The 21,006-nt window shown below is 52.8% G+C and overlaps 2 protein-coding genes across 2 annotated transcripts; one reads left to right on the forward strand and one right to left on the reverse strand.

The window, feature by feature from the left end:
* Positions 1-993: 993 nt before the first annotated feature.
* On the forward strand, positions 994-9,255 carry PKLR (pyruvate kinase L/R). The gene is given in 12 exon segments (XM_006172686.3): positions 994-1,426; positions 2,019-2,068; positions 2,070-2,202; positions 4,344-4,435; positions 4,533-4,664; positions 4,816-5,002; positions 5,350-5,620; positions 5,743-5,893; positions 6,207-6,359; positions 6,455-6,621; positions 7,334-7,515; positions 8,147-9,255. Coding segments are annotated over 12 exon segments (1,671 nt in total). The 5' UTR covers positions 994-1,380; the 3' UTR covers positions 8,254-9,255.
* Positions 9,080-19,343, reverse strand: HCN3 (hyperpolarization activated cyclic nucleotide gated potassium channel 3). Its single transcript, XM_006172694.3, has 8 exons — positions 18,772-19,343; positions 15,370-15,799; positions 14,285-14,446; positions 13,652-13,870; positions 13,123-13,269; positions 12,461-12,701; positions 11,477-11,641; positions 9,080-11,027 (listed from the first exon to the last, which is right to left on the reverse strand). Exons 1-8 carry the CDS (start codon positions 19,053-19,055, stop codon positions 10,321-10,323), a joined length of 2,355 nt encoding a protein of 784 aa, XP_006172756.2. The 5' UTR covers positions 19,056-19,343; the 3' UTR covers positions 9,080-10,320.
* Positions 19,344-21,006: the final 1,663 nt, after the last annotated feature.

Below are 21,006 nucleotides of genomic sequence, written 5' to 3' on the forward strand. Positions count from 1 at the left end.
GTTCCTTCTCCTCCTTCAAATCCCAGTGTAAATGTGATGATTTCAAAGAGGCTTTCCCCAACCACCTCATCTAAAATACATGTCCCCCTCTTCTCCTCTCTGGCTTCTCTATTCCAGCAGCCTGATCGGTCGATTCCTTCATAGTGCTCACAAAGGATGTAGTTATAGACTTATTTGTTTGACACTTGTTTGTAGTCTGTCTCCTCACCCAACTATAAATTCCATTGAAGGGCACAGGCTCTATCTGTGTTGCTCATCACTGTGTCCTCAGTACCTGGTACACAGTAGGTGCTCAGTAAATATTAGAGATGGTCAAGGAGCAAATGGTAGCCAATGTGATAATGACAGGGATGCCATCAGAGCCCTTCCAGAGGATCCCACCACAGGATCAAAATGCTCCCCATCCTCGGGGTAGGGGAGGTGAGGGTATAGCTCAGTGGTATAGTTCGTGGTTAGCATGCAAAAGGTCCTGGGTTCAATCCCCAGTACCTCCATTAAATAAATAAACCTAACTACCCCCCCCCAAATTTAAATGCTCTCCATCCTCTTTCTCCAGGTTCCAGTTCCTACCCTAGGTCCCCTGCTTCCTAAATTTACCTAGAGCTAACTTCAGTAAAGTACAAAGAAAAAGGAACCATATCACTGGCAAAAAAAAAAAAAAAAAAAAAATCTTTATTTAGGTTGATGATCAGACAGTGTGAATGGATTGAAAATTTATCAGGAAAAATGGATGAGAAAGGGAGAAGGCCAGAAGATAGGGGAAAGGAGCCAACAAGTCTGGGGGCGGGACTCTGTGTGGGGACAGGGGCGGCCTGCTGGGTGTGCCCCTTTTCTCTGGCTCCCTTCGATAAGACCAGCAGTTCTGTTATCCTCTCCCTCTCTCTCCACAGTCTGGGCAGCCCCAGCTCCACGTTTTGGAAGCATGTCAGTGCAGGAGGACATGCAACCCCAGGGGCTTTGGCTCTCTAAGTCTCAGAGAGATTTAGCAAAGTCCATCCTGACTGGGGCTCCAGGAGGTAAGAAGGAGCAACAGATGGAGAGAAGGGGGAAGTAAGGGTGGGAATCAGGAGTGGGGGATGTAGGGTACAAATGATCCAAATCTGCTGCTGGTGAGGAGGCATTTGGGGGAGATCTGTGTTCATTGGAGTCTCCTCTGTGTTCATTTATGGTCCTTGGTCCAGGCCCCTTCTCCAGGCCTCAGTAGGCAGGGCAAAGGGGAGCTTGCAGCCTGGGAGCCACGGGGTACTCCCGTGGTGCCTGGACTCTGGCCCCTGGTGCACAGGGCCTCCAGTGACAGGGGAGAGGCTGGTGACACTTTAACCAGTATGCAGAACTGATCCCCAGCCCAGCAGGGCCTCATGCCACTGACAGCCTGAGAGCATGGAGCCGACTCCCAGAGACAGACAGCTGTGCAGTGGCATGGAGGGTGCGGCTGGAAGTGGGGATCCTCTTCCTCTGGGCCAGGGCTGGGTAAAGCTACAGGGACTCCAAGACTTAGAGTAGAATTGAAGGGGCTGAGGAAACTCCCAGGAAGTGGTGGGGAGGCCAGCTAATCACTTGGGGTTGGAAGGAAGAAAACGGGGACCATATGAGAGAGAACTGGGTGATTCTGGGCCTGGAAATGAGGGGCCACTGTGAACTAGATATCAAGGGGGGCTGACACTGAAGGAAGTCAGCAGCTAAAGAACAAGCAGTCTGGGATTCTGAGGGATCAGACAGCTGGGTGGTCAAGAACTTGAGCCTAGAGTTAGACCTGGATGTGAATCCCATCTTAATAGCTGTATGACCTTAGGCAATTTATTTAAACTTTCTCAGCTTCTGTTTCTTTACCTAAAAAGTGGGGGTAATTACAGAGCATTAACAGTAGTTGTGACTAAATAAGATCATGTCTGCATGACGCCCAGCTCGTTAGCAGGACTCAACAAGCACTGGAGAGCTAAGGGAAGGAATAGAGGGTACACTGAGCTGAAAGGAGGGGGAGGAGAGGCAAGTGCCCACGAAACCCCCTTCCACTGCAGGGCCAGCAGGGTACCTGCGGCGGGCCAGCGTGGCCCAGCTGACCCAGGAAGCTGGGCATTGCCTTCTTCCAGCGGCAGCAGCTGCCGGCAGCCATGGCAGACACCTTCCTGGAACACCTCTGCCTGCTGGACATCGACTCCGAGCCCATGGCCGCTCGCAGTACCAGCATCATTGCCACCATCGGTGAGCACCCTCTTTCCCCCTACAGCATCACAGGGCCTCTTGGGTGTTTCTCAAGGTGCTTCCTCATCTTTTGTCTCCTTTGAGACTTCTCCCTGTTTGACTGAGTCATTCATTCAACAAATATTTGTTGAAGGTAGACAGCTTCTGGACCCTGGGAGTAAATGAGTGAAATAAACAAAGATCCCTACCCTTGGGGAGTTGACAATCTAGCTGGATGGAACAATAAATAATAAATTTAATAAATTATTTTTAAAATAAGTAAATTACTTAGCATGTTAGAAAGTGATAAGTACTATGGAAAAAAGAAAAGTCCAGCATGGTAAAGAGTACCAGGATGCAAAGGCAGAAAGGAGGTTGCAGTCCTATTAGGGAGTCACGGTAGCCATTGTTGAGAAAATGAGACGTGAGCGAAGACTTAGAGGAGATGAGAGAATGAGCCAGGCAGATGTCTAGGAGAAGAGAGTACTAGGCAAAGGGAATAGCCAGCACCAAGGCCCTAAGTCAAGGAGGCTGGAAACCATCAAGGGGAAGAACGGCAGAAATGAAGAGGCTGGAGGAGGGCAAGCTGCTGTAGAGTTTTGAGTTGGGGGAATGACATGCTGTTACTTATGCCTTAACAGAACTACCACGGCTGCTGTACTGAAAATAGACTGGGGGTGGGGGCCAGGGCAGAAGCTGCTCACGTAGTGTTTCTGCCTTAGACCAGGTGGTGGCAGTGGAGGCGGTGAGAAGTGATAAGACTGAATGTACTTTGAAGGTAGAGCCAACAGAACCTGACAGATTGGCTATGGGGTGGAGGCGAGGATGAAAAAGAAGGATTACTCCCAGGGTTTTGGTGTCAGAAATTAGAAGAATGCATTATCAACTGAGCAGAAAAGACTGTAGTGGAAAGGTTTATGGGAGAGATCAGTTCAGTTTGGGGCATGTGGAGTTTGAGATGCACATTAGACATGTAAGTGTGGGACAGAGTAGGCAATCAGATACACAACTCGGGGTTTGGGAAAGCAGTCTGAATGGGAGGTATACATTTGGGAGTTGTCGGCATATGGATGGCATTCAAAGCCATAAGACTAGTTGAGACCACCAAGGGAGTGAAGGTGAAAATGACAGAGAAGAAAACGGGCATCTAATGTTAAGTAAGGCGCAAGAGATGCTGAGAAGGAGCAGCCAGTGAGGTAGGAGTAAACCAAGAGAGGGCAGTGTCCTAAAGGGCAAGCAAAAGAAGGTACATCAAGGTCGTGTGTCAAATGCTGCTTGCTGATGGGCCAGCTAAGATGTGGACTGAGAATTGACCATTAGATTTTAGCAACAACACAGAGGTTCTTGGTGACCTTGACAAGAACAGATGTAGTGGAGAGTTGGGGGCCAATGCCTGACTAGAGCGGGGACAAGGGAGTGTGCAGGGAGGGGAACTGGAAGCAGCAAATACAAATAACTCTTGCAAGGAGTTTTGCTGGGAAGGTGAGCAAAGGAATAGGACTGTAGCTGGATGGGGAACTGGGATTAGGATAATTTATTATTATTATTGTTTGGATGAAAGAAATAACAGCAAGTTTACATGCTGATGGGAATGATCCAATAAAAAAGGAAAACACTGATGACATAGAGGATGGGGGAATGGCTGAATCTATGATTTTGAGCAGGTGGGAAGGAGCCCCAGTGCACAAGTGGGAGAACTGCCTTTAGGTAGGAACTGGAGAGGTTAATCAACTGGCTCTCAGCTACACAGCTGTCTTATGAGCAGAACAGGGATGGGGCAGAACTCAACTCTCCTCAGTCCAGTATGAGGCCTCTCAGCTCTAAAGCCCAGTACCCCAGTAGTCCTCACCTGGCACCCATTCCCTGCCCTACTCCCCTCATAGGCTGGGGTTACCTCCACACTGCAGCACTTAACATCACTGCCAACACAGGTACCTCAGGCTGGGCTGAGGCTGTTCCTCTAGGACCTCACAGTCCAAGGAAGCGGGTGTGAGCCAGAGGGGGAAAAGGAATTTCTGACCTGTGAGCTGGGGTGGCATCAGGGAACAAAGGGCAGGTAACAGGACTTCTGCCGCCTGGGGCGTTTCTGACGGTGGTGATAGGTGCGGGCTGTCCCTCAGGTTTGGGGAGAAAGTTGTCTGAGTGGGGATCTGTGGTTCCAGGGCCGGCATCTCGCTCCGTGGAGCGCCTCAAGGAGATGATCAAGGCCGGGATGAACATTGCGCGACTCAACTTCTCCCACGGCTCCCACGAGGTTCAGGGAGGGACCGCAGGGAGGCAGGCGGGGTTAGAGGATGCCCCAGGATCCTGGCCACTTTCCCCTGAAATCCTCGCTCTTTTCCTGTCCCCAGTACCACGCTGAGTCCATCGCCAACATCCGGGAGGCGGTGGAGAGCTTTGCAACTTCCCCGTTCAGCTACCGACCCGTGGCCATAGCTCTGGACACCAAGGGACCGGAGATACGCACTGGGATCCTGCAGGGGGTGAGAGGCGACCTGGGACCCGACCTGTCCCGGGGACCGAGAAGGGGGCGGCGCGGCGCGGAGGCAGTTGCCCAAAGGGCGGAGCATGGGGAGGGGGCCGGCCCCGTACCGCCGCGGGCAGAACTCAGTGCTCCTCTGGCCCCGCCCCTAGGGCCCGGCGTCGGAAGTGCAGCTAGTGAAGGGCTCCCAGGTGCTAGTGACCGTGGACCTGGAGTTCCGGACGCGGGGGGACGCGAACACCGTGTGGGTGGACTACCCCAATATCGTCCGGGTCGTGCCGGTGGGGGGCCGCATCTACATTGACGACGGGCTCATCTCCCTAGTGGTCAAGAAAATCGGTGCGGATGCGCCTCCCGCCCTGGCTGTGCGCAGTGAGCGCACTTTCCTCCTTTTGGCTCCCGCATTCGCCCTTTAGACCCACCACACCTTCCCCTGGCCACCGCCCCACGAGCCCCCGGCATGCAGACTCCTGGGCTCACCCTGGGTTGGGGCTGGACTGGCGGGTTAGTCGTTTCTTCCCCATACTTCCTCCCTGTGCCTATTCGGTGCAGAGTCCAGGCCGAGGGCGAAGAAATGAATAGGACATCATTCCGCTCTCTTGAGGGTCCAAGTCACGTGTTCCCGCTGCCGTGGCTATGCCCCCGGCCTCACCCCTGACCTCGGCCGGCTTTATCCATGTTCGCAGGTCCAGAGTGGCTAGAGACCCAAGTGGAAAATGGCGGTGTCCTGGGCAGCCGGAAGGGCGTGAACTTGCCGGGCACCCAAGTGGACCTGCCCGGGCTGTCTGAGCAAGATGTCCAGGACCTGCGCTTCGGGGTGGAACATGGCGTGGACATCATCTTTGCCTCCTTTGTGCGGAATGCCAGCGACGTGGCTGCCGTCAGGGCTGCTCTGGGGCCGGAAGGACAGGGCATCAAGATCATTAGCAAAATTGAGAACCATGAAGGCGTCAAGAAGTGAGTCTTGGTCTTTGTCCCCATCAGGTCCTAACCATCCCCATTGCCCCTCTTCTTCTCCTGCCTGCCTCTCCCTGGCATCTTCTGGCTCTTCCACAGCCCTAACTCCCCCAACTGCCCAGGTTTGATGAAATCCTGGAAGTGAGCGATGGCATTATGGTTGCACGGGGTGACCTGGGCATTGAGATCCCAGCGGAGAAGGTTTTCCTGGCTCAGAAGATGATGATTGGCCGTTGCAACTTGGCGGGCAAGCCTGTCGTCTGTGCTACACAGGTCTGGAGTGAGCCCTTGCGGCAGGGCACTCTGTGGGTCTGGGGATACCTGAGGGTGAATACCAACACCTTAGGTCTCTAACACATTTTGCTGTCCAGTGCTTGACCCTCAAATAACAAAGCTAGGAAGAGATGCTGTGACCCCCCCCCCCATTTTCAGATGAGGAAATAGAACAGCCAGGATCACACATTTTGTGACTGTGACCCTAGCTTTCAGGACCCTCAGAGAGTGTGGATGTCAGAGCAGTAGTTTGGGGCAGGGTCCCCAGTCAGAGTATGGCTCCTACAGCTCTGACGTCCAGATGTTCCCCCAGATGTTGGAGAGCATGATCACTAAGCCTCGGCCAACTCGGGCAGAGACAAGTGATGTGGCCAACGCCGTGCTGGATGGAGCAGACTGCATCATGCTGTCGGGGGAGACTGCCAAGGGCAACTTTCCTGTGGAGGCTGTAAAGATGCAGCATGCGGTAGGAGCTCAGGATGCAAGGCAAATGGGCTGGAAAACCAAAACCCCTTCCAGGTCCCAATACCCCTGCCCAGCCTGACCTCCTGGTGCCCACAGATTGCCCGGGAGGCAGAGGCTGCAGTGTACCACCGGCAGCTCTTTGAGGAGCTGCGCCGGGCGGCACCGCTGAGCCGGGATCCCACAGAGGTCACCGCTATTGGCGCTGTGGAGGCTGCCTTCAAGTGCTGTGCCTCTGCCATCATCGTGCTGACCACAACTGGCCGGTGAGGGGGACACGGGGAACACCAAGACAGGGCTTTGGGTCAGGGGCAGACTAGGGTGGGCCCCAGGCTTGGGTTTTATCTCATCATCAGGAATCATTCAGGGGCAAGAGGAGAGACAGCTATGGGAGCTAGAGGCCAGGAGAGGCAGATCTTGGAGCACACCAGGAATTGTGACTGTGAGCCCCAAGGGGTTGGAAGGGGAAGGTGGCATCAGTGAGTGCATTGGCTTCCAGGTCATTTGAGCTTCTAAGTCTGAGAGGCAGGGCCTCTGCATTTAGCCCACAAAGCCTTATAATGTTGAGGTGTTGCAGAAGGGCCCAGAAAGTCTGAGTTCAAGTCATTGCTCTGAAACTCAGCTGTGACACCTTGGGTAAGTCACCCAGGCTCTATAAGCCTCCTCCACTTGCTCATGGGGTTGTGAGGATTAACAAGAGACATTTGTATGTTAAGTACTATATAAAGGTACATTCCCAGAAGGGTTCTGTTTTTCAAAGAGGTTTCTCCTTAATATCTCATTTGATGATATATTTTTTATCATTTCGTATCTTCCTTATGTGGTAAGAAAGGCAGGTATTCTTATACCCATTTTACAGGTGAGAAAACCAAAGCCCAGATAAATATGATTTACCCAGGGTCACACAACTTATTGGTAGCACTTGGAACTAGAACCTAACACTCACTGTTCTGGTCTGACCTTCTCTGCCTCCTTCAGTTCAGCACAGCTTCTGTCTCGGTACCGACCTCAGGCAGCAGTCATTGCTGTCACCCGCTCTGCCCAGGCTGCCCGCCAGGCCCACCTATGCCGAGGAGTCTTCCCTGTGCTCTACCGTGAACCTCCAGAGGCCATCTGGGCAGACGATGTGGATCGCCGGGTCCAATTTGGCATTGAAAGTGGTGAGCCACCTAGACTTCCTTCCTGCCCACCCCTGGATTTATATCATGAGTCCCCCAACCCCAGTTCCCACACTCACCCAGAGGGCCTTGCCTCTCTCCTTTGGTCCCAGATTTTCTCTGTGAGGTTCACTAGGACTCAGCTATTTGGGCCTCCAAGGGGGGGGGGGCATGCTGAGGGAGAAGGGCAGAGGAAGAGGCCCTCTAAGGTCCATCCCTAAAAAGTCGGTGCAGCTGCTGCCCGCACCAGGTGGCTAGAGCCAGGCATGACACAAGGAGCAAGACGTGAGAAGAGAAAGGGGGACCAAGTCCCCTGCAGCAGCAACTAAAATCGAATTTACAGTTGGCTATGCTCATACCCCACCGCTTCTATCAGCATAGCAATACAGGTGGACAGACTTGCTCCTTGGCAACACACCCCACGCCACTCCAGGGGCACACCTGCAGCGCTGATATACTGCAGTGGTCACATTCCCTGTGGTGCCACCTGTGGGACACACTATACAGTTTGTCCCAGGCCCCATTCCCTACTGAGTGGCCTTGGGGAGGTGAAGGGTGGTAGCTGGTTCTCATTACAGGGCTGACCTGGGTCCCTCAATGGCTGGTTATTATCTTCTCCCCTTCCTCCTCCCAGGAAAGCTCCGTGGCTTCCTCCGTTCTGGGGACCTGGTGATTGTGGTGACAGGCTGGCGACCAGGCTCTGGCTATACCAACATCATGCGAGTGCTGAGCATAACCTGAGGCTTCCCCCTCCTCTGACAGAGCCAGCCCCAGACCCGCCCCTCCTCTCTGCTTCCGCCACCCCACACCCCTCCTCCACCTCTAAGTCTTCTTTACTCCCAATCCTCCCTGAGAGGCCACATCTGCCATCTACCCCACTTCCAGGGTGCTCCCTCCCCTTCTCCATTTCAGACATGCCTTGAAAGCCTGTATCCAATTAAGCACTGGCCATTCAGCGGCACCAATCCCTGAACCCAATGCTCTCAACTGGTCCCTAAGATGCTCTGAGCCTTTAATCCCAGCTTGACTGATTAATTCTATTCCACTAGGCTTCCCACACCTGGGGGTGGAGGAGAGGGGAACAGGACAATCATGTCCACAGTCTCCCCAAAATCTGTTTTAAAGATATTTCATATCCATGTAGTTTGATGTTCTCATATGTGGCCCTCAGGATACTCCGGAATCTCCTGAGGAAAGTGCCACCTCTTCCTTCGTTGTGACAACTGGTGACATCAAAGCACCGACCTAGGCTAGATGAATGCTGGGGAGCATTGAGAGCCATGTGGGCTCATCTTGTCACTGTCATTACCACTTCTAGGCTTGCAGGCTGCTCCCTGGATGTTCTCATACCCACCTCATGCCTTACTGGGTTATAGGCCCCGCTGCCTCCTCCTGCACCCCAAAACTTCTTCATGCCCACTTTGTTCCCACACACAAACCAGGAGCCAAGATGAGTGTCTCTAGTTTCTTTTTAAACCAAGCTCTTTGGAAGCAATATAAAACTTCTCCCACACACTCAGAACCCCAGAACTCCCCATCTCAAAGAAAAGGAGATTTAGGGTCCTGGCCCTACATTCTTTGATGCTGTAGAGTAGGCGTGGGGACAGAGGGACAGGGTGAGGGATTTCTCTTGTCCCTGAGAAGGCAGTGGTACTGGTTAGTCTGCCCTTCCCCAGGCTTGCATACCTCAGGCCCTCCCCTTGTACCTGTACCCAGAGCAAACTCAGTAGGGAAAAAAAAAAACAAAACCGTAAAGAACAGTCCTCCTGCCCCCCTCAGGCGGCCCTTTCTGCCCCTACCTAGACAGAGGGTTCAGGTATTGCTGCGGGTGGGAGTTGGGCAAGGACCGCAAGAGCTGGCACGGAGGGGCCCTGCCCATTCCTAACTCCCTGCCAGGAGGGGAGGGGAGGGATAGATACAGGAATGGGTGAATAAAATGAACTGATAATAAATAAAATTAGCAAATGAATGAATAAATACAATTATTAAATGACTGAATAAATAAGAATAAATAAATAAGGAAACGAGGGAAGAAAGAAAAACTGGTATCTAAGAATTCAGCCACTTGCCCTCCACCTGGGGGGATCTAGGCTGGCACACTAAATGAGGGAGTGTCAACAATCCCTTACCTTCAAGGGGGACACCACTGGGACAGGGGCACAGGGAGGAGATGGCTCACAGTTACAAAAAGGCAATTCTACCACAGTGACAAAGAGGGCAGGGAACTTGGAAGGAGATGGGTGTTCCCACTTGGGACATAGAAGGGAGGGTCCACGCATGGTAGTAAAGCTTGATGTCCACATTGGGAACCCTAGACGTTTGTTGACAGTAATGGGGCACAGGTAATTGGCAATGCCCAGCTATGCAAGTAGGACAGGAAGATAACCATGCCAGGCAGAACCTGCAAGGTCATGGGCAGGAAAACAGAGACATCTAGTTACTTGGCAGTGATGGCGGTGGCAAGTACTTGTGCTTAGTAAGATGGGATCATGGGCCTGGGCCTGCACCTGGCAGGACAGTGGCCAGGGGAATACCCTCATCAGAGGGCTTAGAGTCACATTTACTTGGCAGTGGAGACATACAGTGCCTGGCACAGTGCCTTGAACATGGTAGGCGCTCAGTATGTTTGATGAATGGGTGAATGGATTAGGAGGATGTCAGACAGGCTGCAGGGCGCCTGAGCTGAGGATGGAGACCATCTTCTTGGTAGTAAGGGGAGATAGTCCCATAGGGCAGTGTTTCAGGTGTCCCCAAGAGGTGTCTGCCCTCAGGTGTATGCTATTGCACCTGAGAGCTTACCCAAAGATTTCACATATTGGCAGAGAGCTGGGGACCCCGGGGGGTGGCTGGCTCAGGCACTGATGGCCTGGGGGGCTGGGCTGTCCCTGGAGGCTTGGCCAGGAGCCCTGAGGGGGGTACACGTTCACTTCCTGAGCCTTTACGCCCAGGAGAGCCATCACCTGCTGCCCGCTGAGGCAGAGAGGGTTGGGAGGCTGAGAGTGGGCGGCCCCGAGGTCCTAGTCTCCGTCCACCTCCTCCTGGGGGGGGGCCCAGCAGGGACACCTGGGAGCGCCCGGCCCGGGACAGGCTGGCGTGGAGGGTTCGGGCAGCTGGGGCCGGCAGGCGGGAGGTGGATGCCCATGGCCCCCGGGCCAGCAGAGGGCCAGCACGGACAGGCACCAGTGGGGAGGCTGGGGAGGCTGCTCCTGCTGATCTTCGAGCAGAGCGAGCAAGTAGGGTGACTGGAGAGTCAGGGGAGAGGGGTAGAGGGCCTCGCTGGTGAGTCAGGGCAATGGCCACATTGGAGGTCACGGCGGCTGCTTGCAGGGGTGCGTGCACTAGTGGCTCCCACAGCACTGGCTTTCCGCTGAGCCGAGCTCCCGTACCTGGGGCGAGGCCCCGAACACCCCGAGCCATATCCCTGTCGTGCTGCACCAAGTGCTGCTCCATGATTCCCCCACTGCTGCCCGGACTTGGCTCAGAGCGCTTCCGCTGCAGTATGGAATTCTTCTTACCTAGAAAGTGTCCCAGGGGAAGGAGTTAAGGATAGGAAAGGAATCCAAGGTTGAAGGTTGGATATCAAAGAGTATGAAGATAACAAGATGGAGTCAAGGGATGATAGATGGGTGAAGGTAGCGGATGGGGGTCAAGAGTATGGAGAAGGAGATTGGGTAGATGGGGGTTGGAGAAAGAGGGTCAGAGGATGAGGATATGTATCTGAGATGGTGAGGATCAGGGACTGGTACTCAGGAAAGGAGTCAAGGCATGGGAACTGAGGTGATACCTCCAGGGGTAGGAGATGCTGAGTGATAAGGACAGTGAGCCATATAAGTCCCATGGGGGGCATTTGCTGGGACTAAGGTGGGCCGGGGCACTAGAGCACTGAGAGGCTGGGGACTCCTTGCTATGGAGATGGGTGAGGGCACAGGCTGAACCCAGAGAAGACAGGGTGGACAGGCCTCACCGATGCGGCGCAGCCGATCCATGGCCACTGTCTCGAAGGCCCGGCGCATCATGGGGAACTCCTCCAGTACAGCGTTGAAATGATCCACGCTGAGTGAGTAGAGGCGGCAGTAGGTGTCAGCTCGCACGCTGGCTGTGCGACGGCCCCGAGTCAGCAGACAGATCTCTGCCGAAGTTGGGAGGAGGCCTTCAGCAGCTGACCCAGCTTCCTCAGGCTCCTCCCCAGATGGGAGAACCTAATGATTACACACCCACCCGGGGTCCTAAATGCTCCAAGCACGGTTGCTCTCCAGACTAAAACAATTACTGTCCTTCTCACTCTGTTCAAATTAAAGCTGATAAACAGGCAGGTGTTGCTGGCCTCCAGACTCCTAGTTAGTTCACTCCACATTAATTCCCAAACCCCAGCCCCAGAGGTAGGCCTGGGGCAGCACCCTCTGTGGACCCTCCCCTCCTACCCCTTTGAATGAACACCAACGGCAGCCCAGAAAGAGAAAAGCAGTGCTAAAGGGCAAAAGGCAACATGATGGGGATGCTGGAAGGTGGTGGGTGATTTGGAGACTGAAAGATTGTAAAAGCCTCAAATCACTCTGGGCAGCAGCTGGCAGAACTGTTCCCACTGCCGCAAGCTGGGTCTCTGATTCCTACCACCAGGAAGCCACAAAGCTTAAGCCCCTGGGACAGCACTGCTTAATTTCTATCTTTCCCTCATCTCAGGGGATACTCAGATTTTGCTACTTAAGGGTTCTAAAAGGCCCACTGGCCCAGTAATTTTCAACCTGGCTGTGCATTGGAATCTCTTAGGAAGCGTCTTAAAAATACAGAGCTCCAGGTGCCAGCCCCAGAGTTTCTGATTGAATAGACCTGGGGAGAGGTTGGAACTCTATGATCCTGCAGCGTAGCCAGGTGAGGACCCTGATCCAGGGGAGAAGTTGCCCTGTGTCCTCTGCTCCAGAACCCCCCTCTCTCCCTGAGGCCTGCTGACCCCCAAAGTAGGATCCATCAGTGAGGCGAGTGTCCCGGGCGCCACGTGCCAGCACACTGAGCAGCCCATGCTGGATGAAGTACATCTTCCTGCCCACGGAGCCCTCACGCACCACGAGGTCCCCCGGCTGGAAGACCTCAAAGCGCAGCTTGGTGAGCACGGCCGTGACGAAGCTGGGGTCGGCATGGGCGAACAGCGGCATGTGGGCCACGAGGCCCCGGCAGGTGAAGTTAATGATCTCCTGTCCAGGGGAGGGGCCTGTCAGGCAGTCTGTGCCCCCTGCCCCGAGGTGCCCCCATCAGCTCATCTGTCCCCAGAAGCCCCACCCCTGGGGTCATGGTCTGCCAAAGGATGGGGATGCTTCAGTGAGCCAGGGACCATCTCTAAACTCCTGCCTTCAGAGCTCTCCCATGAGCTCTCACAGGATCACTCCCCCCAGAGATCCCTGCAGCCCTTGCCCATGTATACTGCACCCCATAAGATCTTCAAGAAAGACCCTAACCCCGAAAAGTCCCCCAAAGGCCTGACCTCCCATGGGGCCCTCTGCAGGCCCCACTCCCTGTAGATGCATCTGCTGACCAATAGCCCCTAACCCAGATGGCATCCCAGAAGCCCAGGCCCTCGAAGAGCTCCCCCCTCCAGGACCCAACCCGAAGTCCCACCTCCCGAAGTGGTTCACTCAGCTCGCCTAGGATGCTTTCTTCATCGAACATCTTGCCCTGGTAGCGGTGCTCGTAGTACTCATGGATGCGCTGCCGTGTGTCAGCTGGCAGCTTGTGGAAGGACATATACTGCTCCACCTGCTTGTACTGGAGAGCCAGCCGGAGGCCAGGAAGCAAGAGGACAGAGATAGATGTGGGGCCAGAACAGTGTTTGTTGTGGGGGGGCATGTCACAGACACGGGCCAAATCCAGAGGGTTGAAACATGGAGGCAGGACATATGACAATGGTAGATACAGGAAGGACACATAGCACACTTACAGGAAAACACAGATGTGGGCAGAGGAGGGGTCCAAGGACAGGAGCACAGGTCCAAACAAGGAAAAGGTACATACATGGAACACATGGACATGGGATAAGGAAGGACACAGAGCTCCAACAGGTGCATGCATCAGATTAGGCTCCAAGTTGAGCTACCCAGCCTCCAGCACCCCTCCATGCCCACCCCTTCCTTCTCCTGCCCCTGCTGACCTTCTCCTGGTATTGACGCCGGGAAGAGTCCAGGGACTGGATGAGGGCGGTGGCATGGCCGATGAACATGGCGTAGCAGGTAGCACCCACGATCATGCTGAGCATGGTGAGCCAGACGTCGGGCATGCCTACAGGTGCCTGCTGCCCGTAGCCAATGCAAAGCATGTGGCTCATGGCCTTGAACAGGGCGTGGGAATACTGGCGGCCCCATGAATGGTTCTGGGGGGCAGAGTGTAATGCAGAGCTGGGTATAGGCTCCTCAGAGCCTCATTTTCCTCCTGCCCCCTCCTCTCTCTCTCAGTCCTTCAGCCTGCCCTCTTCTACTTCAGACCTGCCTCTCAGGAGGCACTTAAGTTTGGTTCTGGGGGACCCTGAGGCAGAAGGAACCTCTTTTACAGCTTAGAGCCTGCAGTTTCTGCCTAGGTTTCCTTCCCCGCCTACTCCCTCTAACACACACACACTTTTTCTGGGCCTCTTTCCCTTCTCATCACCTCCCCACCTCCTCACTCGTGTCTTCTCTCTTGGTCATCCTTCCATCATCTCCCACGTCCTGCCCCCAGTGTTCACCCCTCCTACTCAGGCAGAAGAGCCCTTAGAAGGCCCAGGAGAGGCTGAGCTGTGGGGAGTGCTCACCACCATGTGGTTGATGGAGACCCAGCAGTCAGGAGGGAAGTCCTGCAGCATGGGGACCAGGAACTGCAGACAGCCATCCCAGTGACATAGCAGCAGCATCATCCCGATGAGGTTGAAGATACGAACCACAGCACTGGCCAGGTCATAGGTCATGTGAAAGATCTGAGAAGTCCGAGGAGGGGCTGCTGTGGACAAGAACCCCTCCCTGCCAGTCCTCCATTCCTGGCCTTGTAAATTCTCTCTTCAAACTTCTGTCTAGCCCCAGCCCCCATGAATTTTTAAAATGTGGCTATTATTCACTTGTATAGAGCTTTACAGCACACATAGATAGCTAATACAAAGGAGGCTGTGTTACTACTCCCATCTTATAGATAGGAAAATTGATGCCAATCATGTGCCCCAAATCACACAGTAAATTGTCACAGCATAAACTCAAAAAGGTCTACTGCACAAGCTGCCCAAGTGTAAACTGGGAAAGAGGAGAAAGGGCAGTTCCCAGTGTAATGTCCCCAGGGTGTATATAAGGATTAATGCCAAAAGTCCTCTTCCCCTCCCATAATAATAGGTAATTACTGAGAACTAACTATATGCCAGGCATTGTTCTAGGTGCTTTACAGGTATTAACTCCTTTAATCTTTATAACTTTATCAAATGTCAGTATATTTAACATTTTCATTTTATAGAAGAGGAAATCAAGTCTTATATAGTAAATAGTAAAACTGGGATCTGACCACAGGCAATGAAATTGCAGAGCCCACACTCTGAACCACTAAACTCTACAGCCTTGAAGCTGAAACTCCAGCCTCTCGCACAGTCTGTAATTCCTAACTCCCCTCTTACATCTTCCTCCCAGAGTCCAACTACCCTCAAGTGTTTGTCCGGCAGCTGTGCACCACCCTCCTGCACCACCATCCTCTCACCTCGGAGATCCATCCCCTGGACCCACATTCTGTCCCTGCTTCTCCCCCACCAACTTTGGAGTGAGCCCACCCTTGGAAGTCCCACCCCATAGCGTAACCCGGAGCCCCACCCATATCTCTGTCTGGAGGAGTCTGCGAGCCCCCCTGCCCACCTCCCCACCCCACCTCCTCCCACTGGTGTATGTAGCGGATGAGGCGGGAGAGGCGGAGCAGCCGCAGCAGGCTGAGGATCTTGGTGAAACGCACGATGCGCAGGGCCCGAGCTGTTTTGTAGACCTCAGCGTCCAGTCGTGGCTCCAGCTCTACCACCAGGAAGATGTAATCCACAGGAATAGAGGAGATGAGGTCAACCAGGAACCAGGTGCGCAGGTAGCGTGTGCGGATGGCCCGCGGTGCCAGCAGGATCTCAGCACCCTCCTCTACCACGATGCCCGTGCGGAAGTTGAGCACCAGATCCATCAAGAAGAAGGTGTCAGAGAGGACATTGAAGACAATCCAAGGCGGAGAGTTCTCCTCCTTGAAGAAGGTGATGCCCACAGGTAGCACAATGAGATTCCCCACCATCAGGAGGAGCATGATCAGGTCCCAGTAAAACCTAAGGTAGGGGTGGGATGGAGATAAGACCACATGATATTTCACCAGCCACTAGGCTAAGGGCAGATAGTCCGACTCTGCTAAAAGTAGGCAAGGATATTGAACAATGGAATGACCATTACAGTTAATTGGAGTGTAAATTGGGACCATCATTTGGAAAAATAGTTTGGAACTATCTAGTAAAGTTAAACATTTGCATTCTCTGCAACCCAGCGGTTCTATTCCTAGGTATATACCTATTCAAGGGAACAGTGTGCCCCGGGAAACACATACAAGAATGACAACATTAAATCTGGAAACAATCCAAATGTCCATGAGTAGAAAAATGTAGACAAATAAGATAAATACTGTAGATAAATACACTGTGATATATTCATGCTCTGGAATACCATACGACTGTGAAATCACCCAACTATAGCTACATTCCACAGTACAGATGAATGTCACAAATTTAATGTTGAAAAACAAAAGGATACATACTGTATGATTCCACTTGTACAAAACTCAAAACTAGGCAAAACTAAACTGCATTATTTAGGGGTTCACAGAAAAGTGAAATTAAAGTCAGTAAGGAAATAAAGTCAAGTAAGGAAAAAAAATAAAATAAAGTAAGGAAATGAGTACCACAAAAGTTAGAATAGCAGGTTTGGGAAAAAAATTTGAGAGCCTTCCAGGGTACCCACAATGTAGTCTCTTTTGACATAGACAGTTGTTACATGGGAGTTTGCTTTACAATTATTCTTTCAAATATATAGTGTGTATGTATATATATATACACATACACATATATATGTGTGTGTGTATCTCTATTATATGTGTATATATATATAGTTACCTTATAGATATATCTACTATATATGTACATATATACTTCTACTATATATATCCCTAGTGTGTATACATATATATGTTCTTGATTTATAGTATATGTAATATCTTTACTATATGTATAATCTATGTCACTATTATTAAATATTTTAAGTTAAAAAAAGATAAATACCCTGTGCTGATTTCACAGGGTTGCTGAAAATACACTCGCTGAGACAATGGATGTGACAGTGCTGTACAAGCACTGGTTGGTGTTATGACTCACCCACCCTTTATCCCCAGAAGAGGTTGCTGCTTCTCCCATCTCCAGCTCTCTGCCCATTCCTAGTCTAGGATTTCACACCCTTCCTAGCCTTCCCCACACCATCCCTCTTCCCCACACCATCCCTCCTCCCCAAAACAGGCCCATGGTTCCTGTTTCTCTCCTGGGATCTGCTCATCTGTGTCCCAGGGTGGGGGTGGTCTGTCTTGCCTCCCATCTGAACTAGCTCTTCAGAGATGCCCCTTCCCACCTCCACAGCACCTCAGATAGGCTGCACATACAGAGAAACTCCATAGCAGATCCTGAGGCAGCAAGGCTTGAAGCTCTGCACTCCTTTCCTCCCCTAACCTCCCTGTGCCCACTGGGCTCGGGCTGAAGCCAGCCAAGGATGTGGGCAGGGGAGAGCCACACTACTGTGGTGGAAGCTGCAGAAAGAGGTCAGGAGGGAGCAAGGTGGAGCCTTAATTCAGAGATTACTGGACAATCTGAGAGTCCCAATTAGCTATGGTGGTTTCAATTCCAGGACACACCTAATTGCAGCATCAACCCAGGGCCCAGCCCCTTCTGACTCTGACTGCAAAATCAATCCTTTTAGCCCCTGAAAGAAGCTTGGTGGTCCCCAAGTCTGGGCTTCCAGGAATCTCCTCAGACCATGTGCTTCCAATCAACAACAAATCCTTGACCTTCCTCTTCCTATTCTTCCTAGCCAATGGGGAAATCCTGTACTGAGTTGGGAGAGGTGAGGAAAGGAGGCTTTGCCTAGCCATAGAGCATCTTCACAGCCTGACTCACAGGCAGTCACAAGCCTGGCGAGTGATGCTGGAGAGAGGATGGAGAAGAAGCACAATAATAAATGGGGATACATGGCTTCTGGAGATACATCTGAGAGTAAAATTGGGGGAAGGGAGGGAGATCCACAGGAGACTAGAAAAGGTGCACTAGTAGGGTGAGAATGAGGCAGTAAAGAAGAGTGGAAGGAACAATGGGAGAAAGAGGAACATTTTGGGAGTGTGTATGTCTGTAGATGAAGATGATGTCTAGGTCTCCAATTGTGCTTCCAGACTTCTGATTCACACCTTATCCTTTCCACTCATTTCACTCCCCAGGTTAGATGCTTTGCACACATCCTTGCCTCATCCAAAAGCTGTCCTTCATTTCCTCCAAGGACAGGGCTGCTCTCCTCCCCTAGCGACCTTGATGTAGAGGTACAGCCTGATGGGGACTATGGAATGGCCCCACCCCCACTCTCCGTCCCTTCTCTCTGGTAGTCACCTGGGCGGTGGCCGTGCCCAGGCGTTGCTGCCTCAGTCGGTCTGAGTCCTGGCCCTGCCCCGCCGAATACCGCCTTCAGCACCAGGGACAGAGATCGGAGCGGCTGTCTGGACACCCCCTCTCCCCTCCCCAGCGACCCTATTTTTCTTGGTAGCCTGCCCTGCTGAACTAAGCAGGTGCTGGGGATGGGAATGGGAACGGTAGGAGACAGCGGACCTCGGTTTCTCACTCGGCTGACCTCGAGCCTTGGAACATGACATTATCTCCAAGGTCCCCAGCAAGCAGGACTGGAGGAGACAATGATCCCTAACTCCAGTATTCCCTGTGGCCCAGGTGGGGTGTCGGGTTCCTAAAAGGGGAAATCCAGGTCTCTGGTGTTTGCTTGTCCCTCCCAGCTCCTCAGCCAGAGAAGTCACCGAGGACCTCCGGCTGGGGATCCTTCGCCCAAGAATTCCCCGCCTAGGTTGGGGGAAGTGATTCTGTTGGCCCACCAGGGGACCCCTGGGCCGGAAATGAAGTATCTGTGGACGGTAAGGCGGGCCCGGCCCCCATGTCGCGTCCCGTGGGGGTGGGATTTGTGTCCCCCGCCCTCCCTGCCAGACCCCCATTACCGGAAGTCGCTGTAGGGGTGGATGATCCAGGCCCCCGCTGACTTGACCCGCTCCTGCTCGATTTCCACTGCTTTGTGGCTGCCGAACACGCGAAGGGAGAACTTGTTGACCGTGGGCTGGAGCAGAGTCCCGAGCTGCCTCCTCTTGGGCTCGGGCCCGGGCCTGGACCCGGGGATCGGACCCGAGGCCGCGGTCGTAGGCGCCGGGGCAGCCGAAGGCGCCGCCTCCAGCCCAGGGGTCGCCCCGTCGCTGGCCCCAGTGGTTGGCCGCTGGTCCGCCTCCATGACTCCCGTCAGCTTACACGTTTGGCCTCCTAGACCCTGCTGCGGCCATCCGGGACCCCCGACTCCCCGGAGTCCGAGCCGGCGCAGCCCGGCGGGCTGGGAGCGGAGGCGTAGTCGACTGGGAACTGCCGGCGCGCGGGGCGGAGGGGGTGTGTGCGACAGACTCGCCAGCGGGCGGCGGGCGGATTGCGCTGCGCCCCCTGGCGAGAACCGCGCGAAGTCTGGGCAGGGCAGGAGGAGGCGGGGCAGCCCCACATCCAATCTGGGAGGGGGCGGGGCCAACGAACATTGCGACCAGAGGAACTCCGATGTGGGCGTGGCTTAGCTGGTGGAGGCGGTGCTTCAAGAGTAGCTAGAGGAGGGGAAACGCAACCAGAGCCCCGGAGAGGGCGTGGCCTAGAGTTGACGGACTTCAACCCCACTGTGTGACAAGGAGGCGGAGCTGCCTGCGAATGGCGGGAAAATCGGCCGCTGGTTGTAGCTCGTTGAGGATCGGGAGGGCGAGGAATTGGGAACCAATGGAAGAGATGGGAAATGGCTTTTGAGATTTTATTTCCCCACTCTCATTCATGGACTTCCTGCATTTTACTTTTTCTCTCCTAGGGATATTCCTTTCTTCTGACCTTCTCCATACTGCTCCTTCTATACTTCATTTCCGAATGTATCTTCATGAGCAACTCTGCCTATCAACGAGTGGACGCTGAAGATACAGTCTCAGCCATAAAGTCACTGCTCGTCCATGCCCGCAGACAGACAGAACAGGTGAACTACAGTGCTATGTACTGGAAAGTACTATAAGTTCCAATATATCTCAAATTCTTCCCTTCATCTCCATTTCTTATTGCCACTGCCTTATTTAAAGCCCTCAGCCCTTTTTCACATAAATTATTTCAGAAGCCTCTAAATGGGTCTCTAAATTCTCTCAGGCCAGTTCTTTTCCCACAGTCCGCCAAAGTTACCCTCCTAAAATCCAAATGTAGCTACATCACTTGTTTACTGTCCTTCAAACTTCCCTGTCTTCTATAGATTACAACTAAGTTCCTTAGAATGACATACAAGGCCCTGCAAAATTTGGACCTAGTTTCAATAACCTCTCTGCTGATAGTCCCTCTCGTGAAAGCCAGGACTCCAGTACTGTTGAAATGCTTTGTTTTGCTTTGTCTCCAGACCTTTGCAAATACTTTCTCTGCCTGGTTTTCTTCTGCTCCAATCCACTTTCCAACAGTTAGTTCAGATGTCATCTCCTCTAGGAAACCTAAAAACATATTTCTAACTCTCCCTTCCTCAGCTAAATCTTAGTCTAGAGTTTTCTTAACAGTGACCAGGGCACCACCATTCATAACAGCTCTCGTCAAAAGGCTGCCATTATTTGATTACAGGTCTTTCTCTACCATTAGACTGTGACGCTCTGAATAACAGAAGCCTTGTGCCCGGTATAATGCTGGACACCTGGTGGACACTCAGTAAATGTTTGTTGAATAAACAAGAGAAAGTGTTCATGGAGGAGGAAGGCAATTCCACTTTCCTCTCAACCTCTTCATTATCCTTCCTCTTCTATTTTAAGGAACTTTTCCCAAACCATTTCTGGCCAACTTATATAAACTCCATTGACTATTCTCTATCCTAGCTCCCCTCTATTTCCCTTACTATTTCTAAATTCTTTATACCGCGTCTCTAACTCAGCTCAATTTGTCTCAAGGTCTCCTCTTTCCTCTCCCCCCCCCCCCATTCAGTAAACTTACTCTTCTCATATATTATGTGTAAGTACATAACAAAGTTCTCAACTGACTTTCCCTATCTTAGCACCCGATTTTCCACCCCTGCATTTTTCAAACCTTTCCTCTGTGGCCATACCCTCCCCTCCGCCACAACGTGCGTAGTTTTTGTCCAGAACTAAAAGTGGGAGCCCGTATTTGCTTTGGTAAGGTAGCCGAACTGTAAGAACTGGCCA

Source organism: Camelus ferus, chromosome 21, assembly GCF_009834535.1.
Source record: "Camelus ferus isolate YT-003-E chromosome 21, BCGSAC_Cfer_1.0, whole genome shotgun sequence".
NCBI classification, from domain to species: Eukaryota; Metazoa; Chordata; class Mammalia; order Artiodactyla; family Camelidae; genus Camelus; species Camelus ferus.

Coding starts and splice junctions, on each gene's coding strand:
- HCN3 (XM_006172694.3), bottom strand. CDS start 19,055: ATGGAGGCGGACCAGCGGCCAACCACTGGGGCCAGCGACGGGGCGACC. Junction 15,800..18,771: donor CACCCCTACAGCGACTTCCG/GTAATGGGGGTC, acceptor CCCCTACCTTAG/GTTTTACTGGGACCTGATCA. Junction 11,642..12,460: donor TGATGGATCCTACTTTGGGG/GTCAGCAGGCCT, acceptor CAACTTCGGCAG/AGATCTGTCTGCTGACTCGG.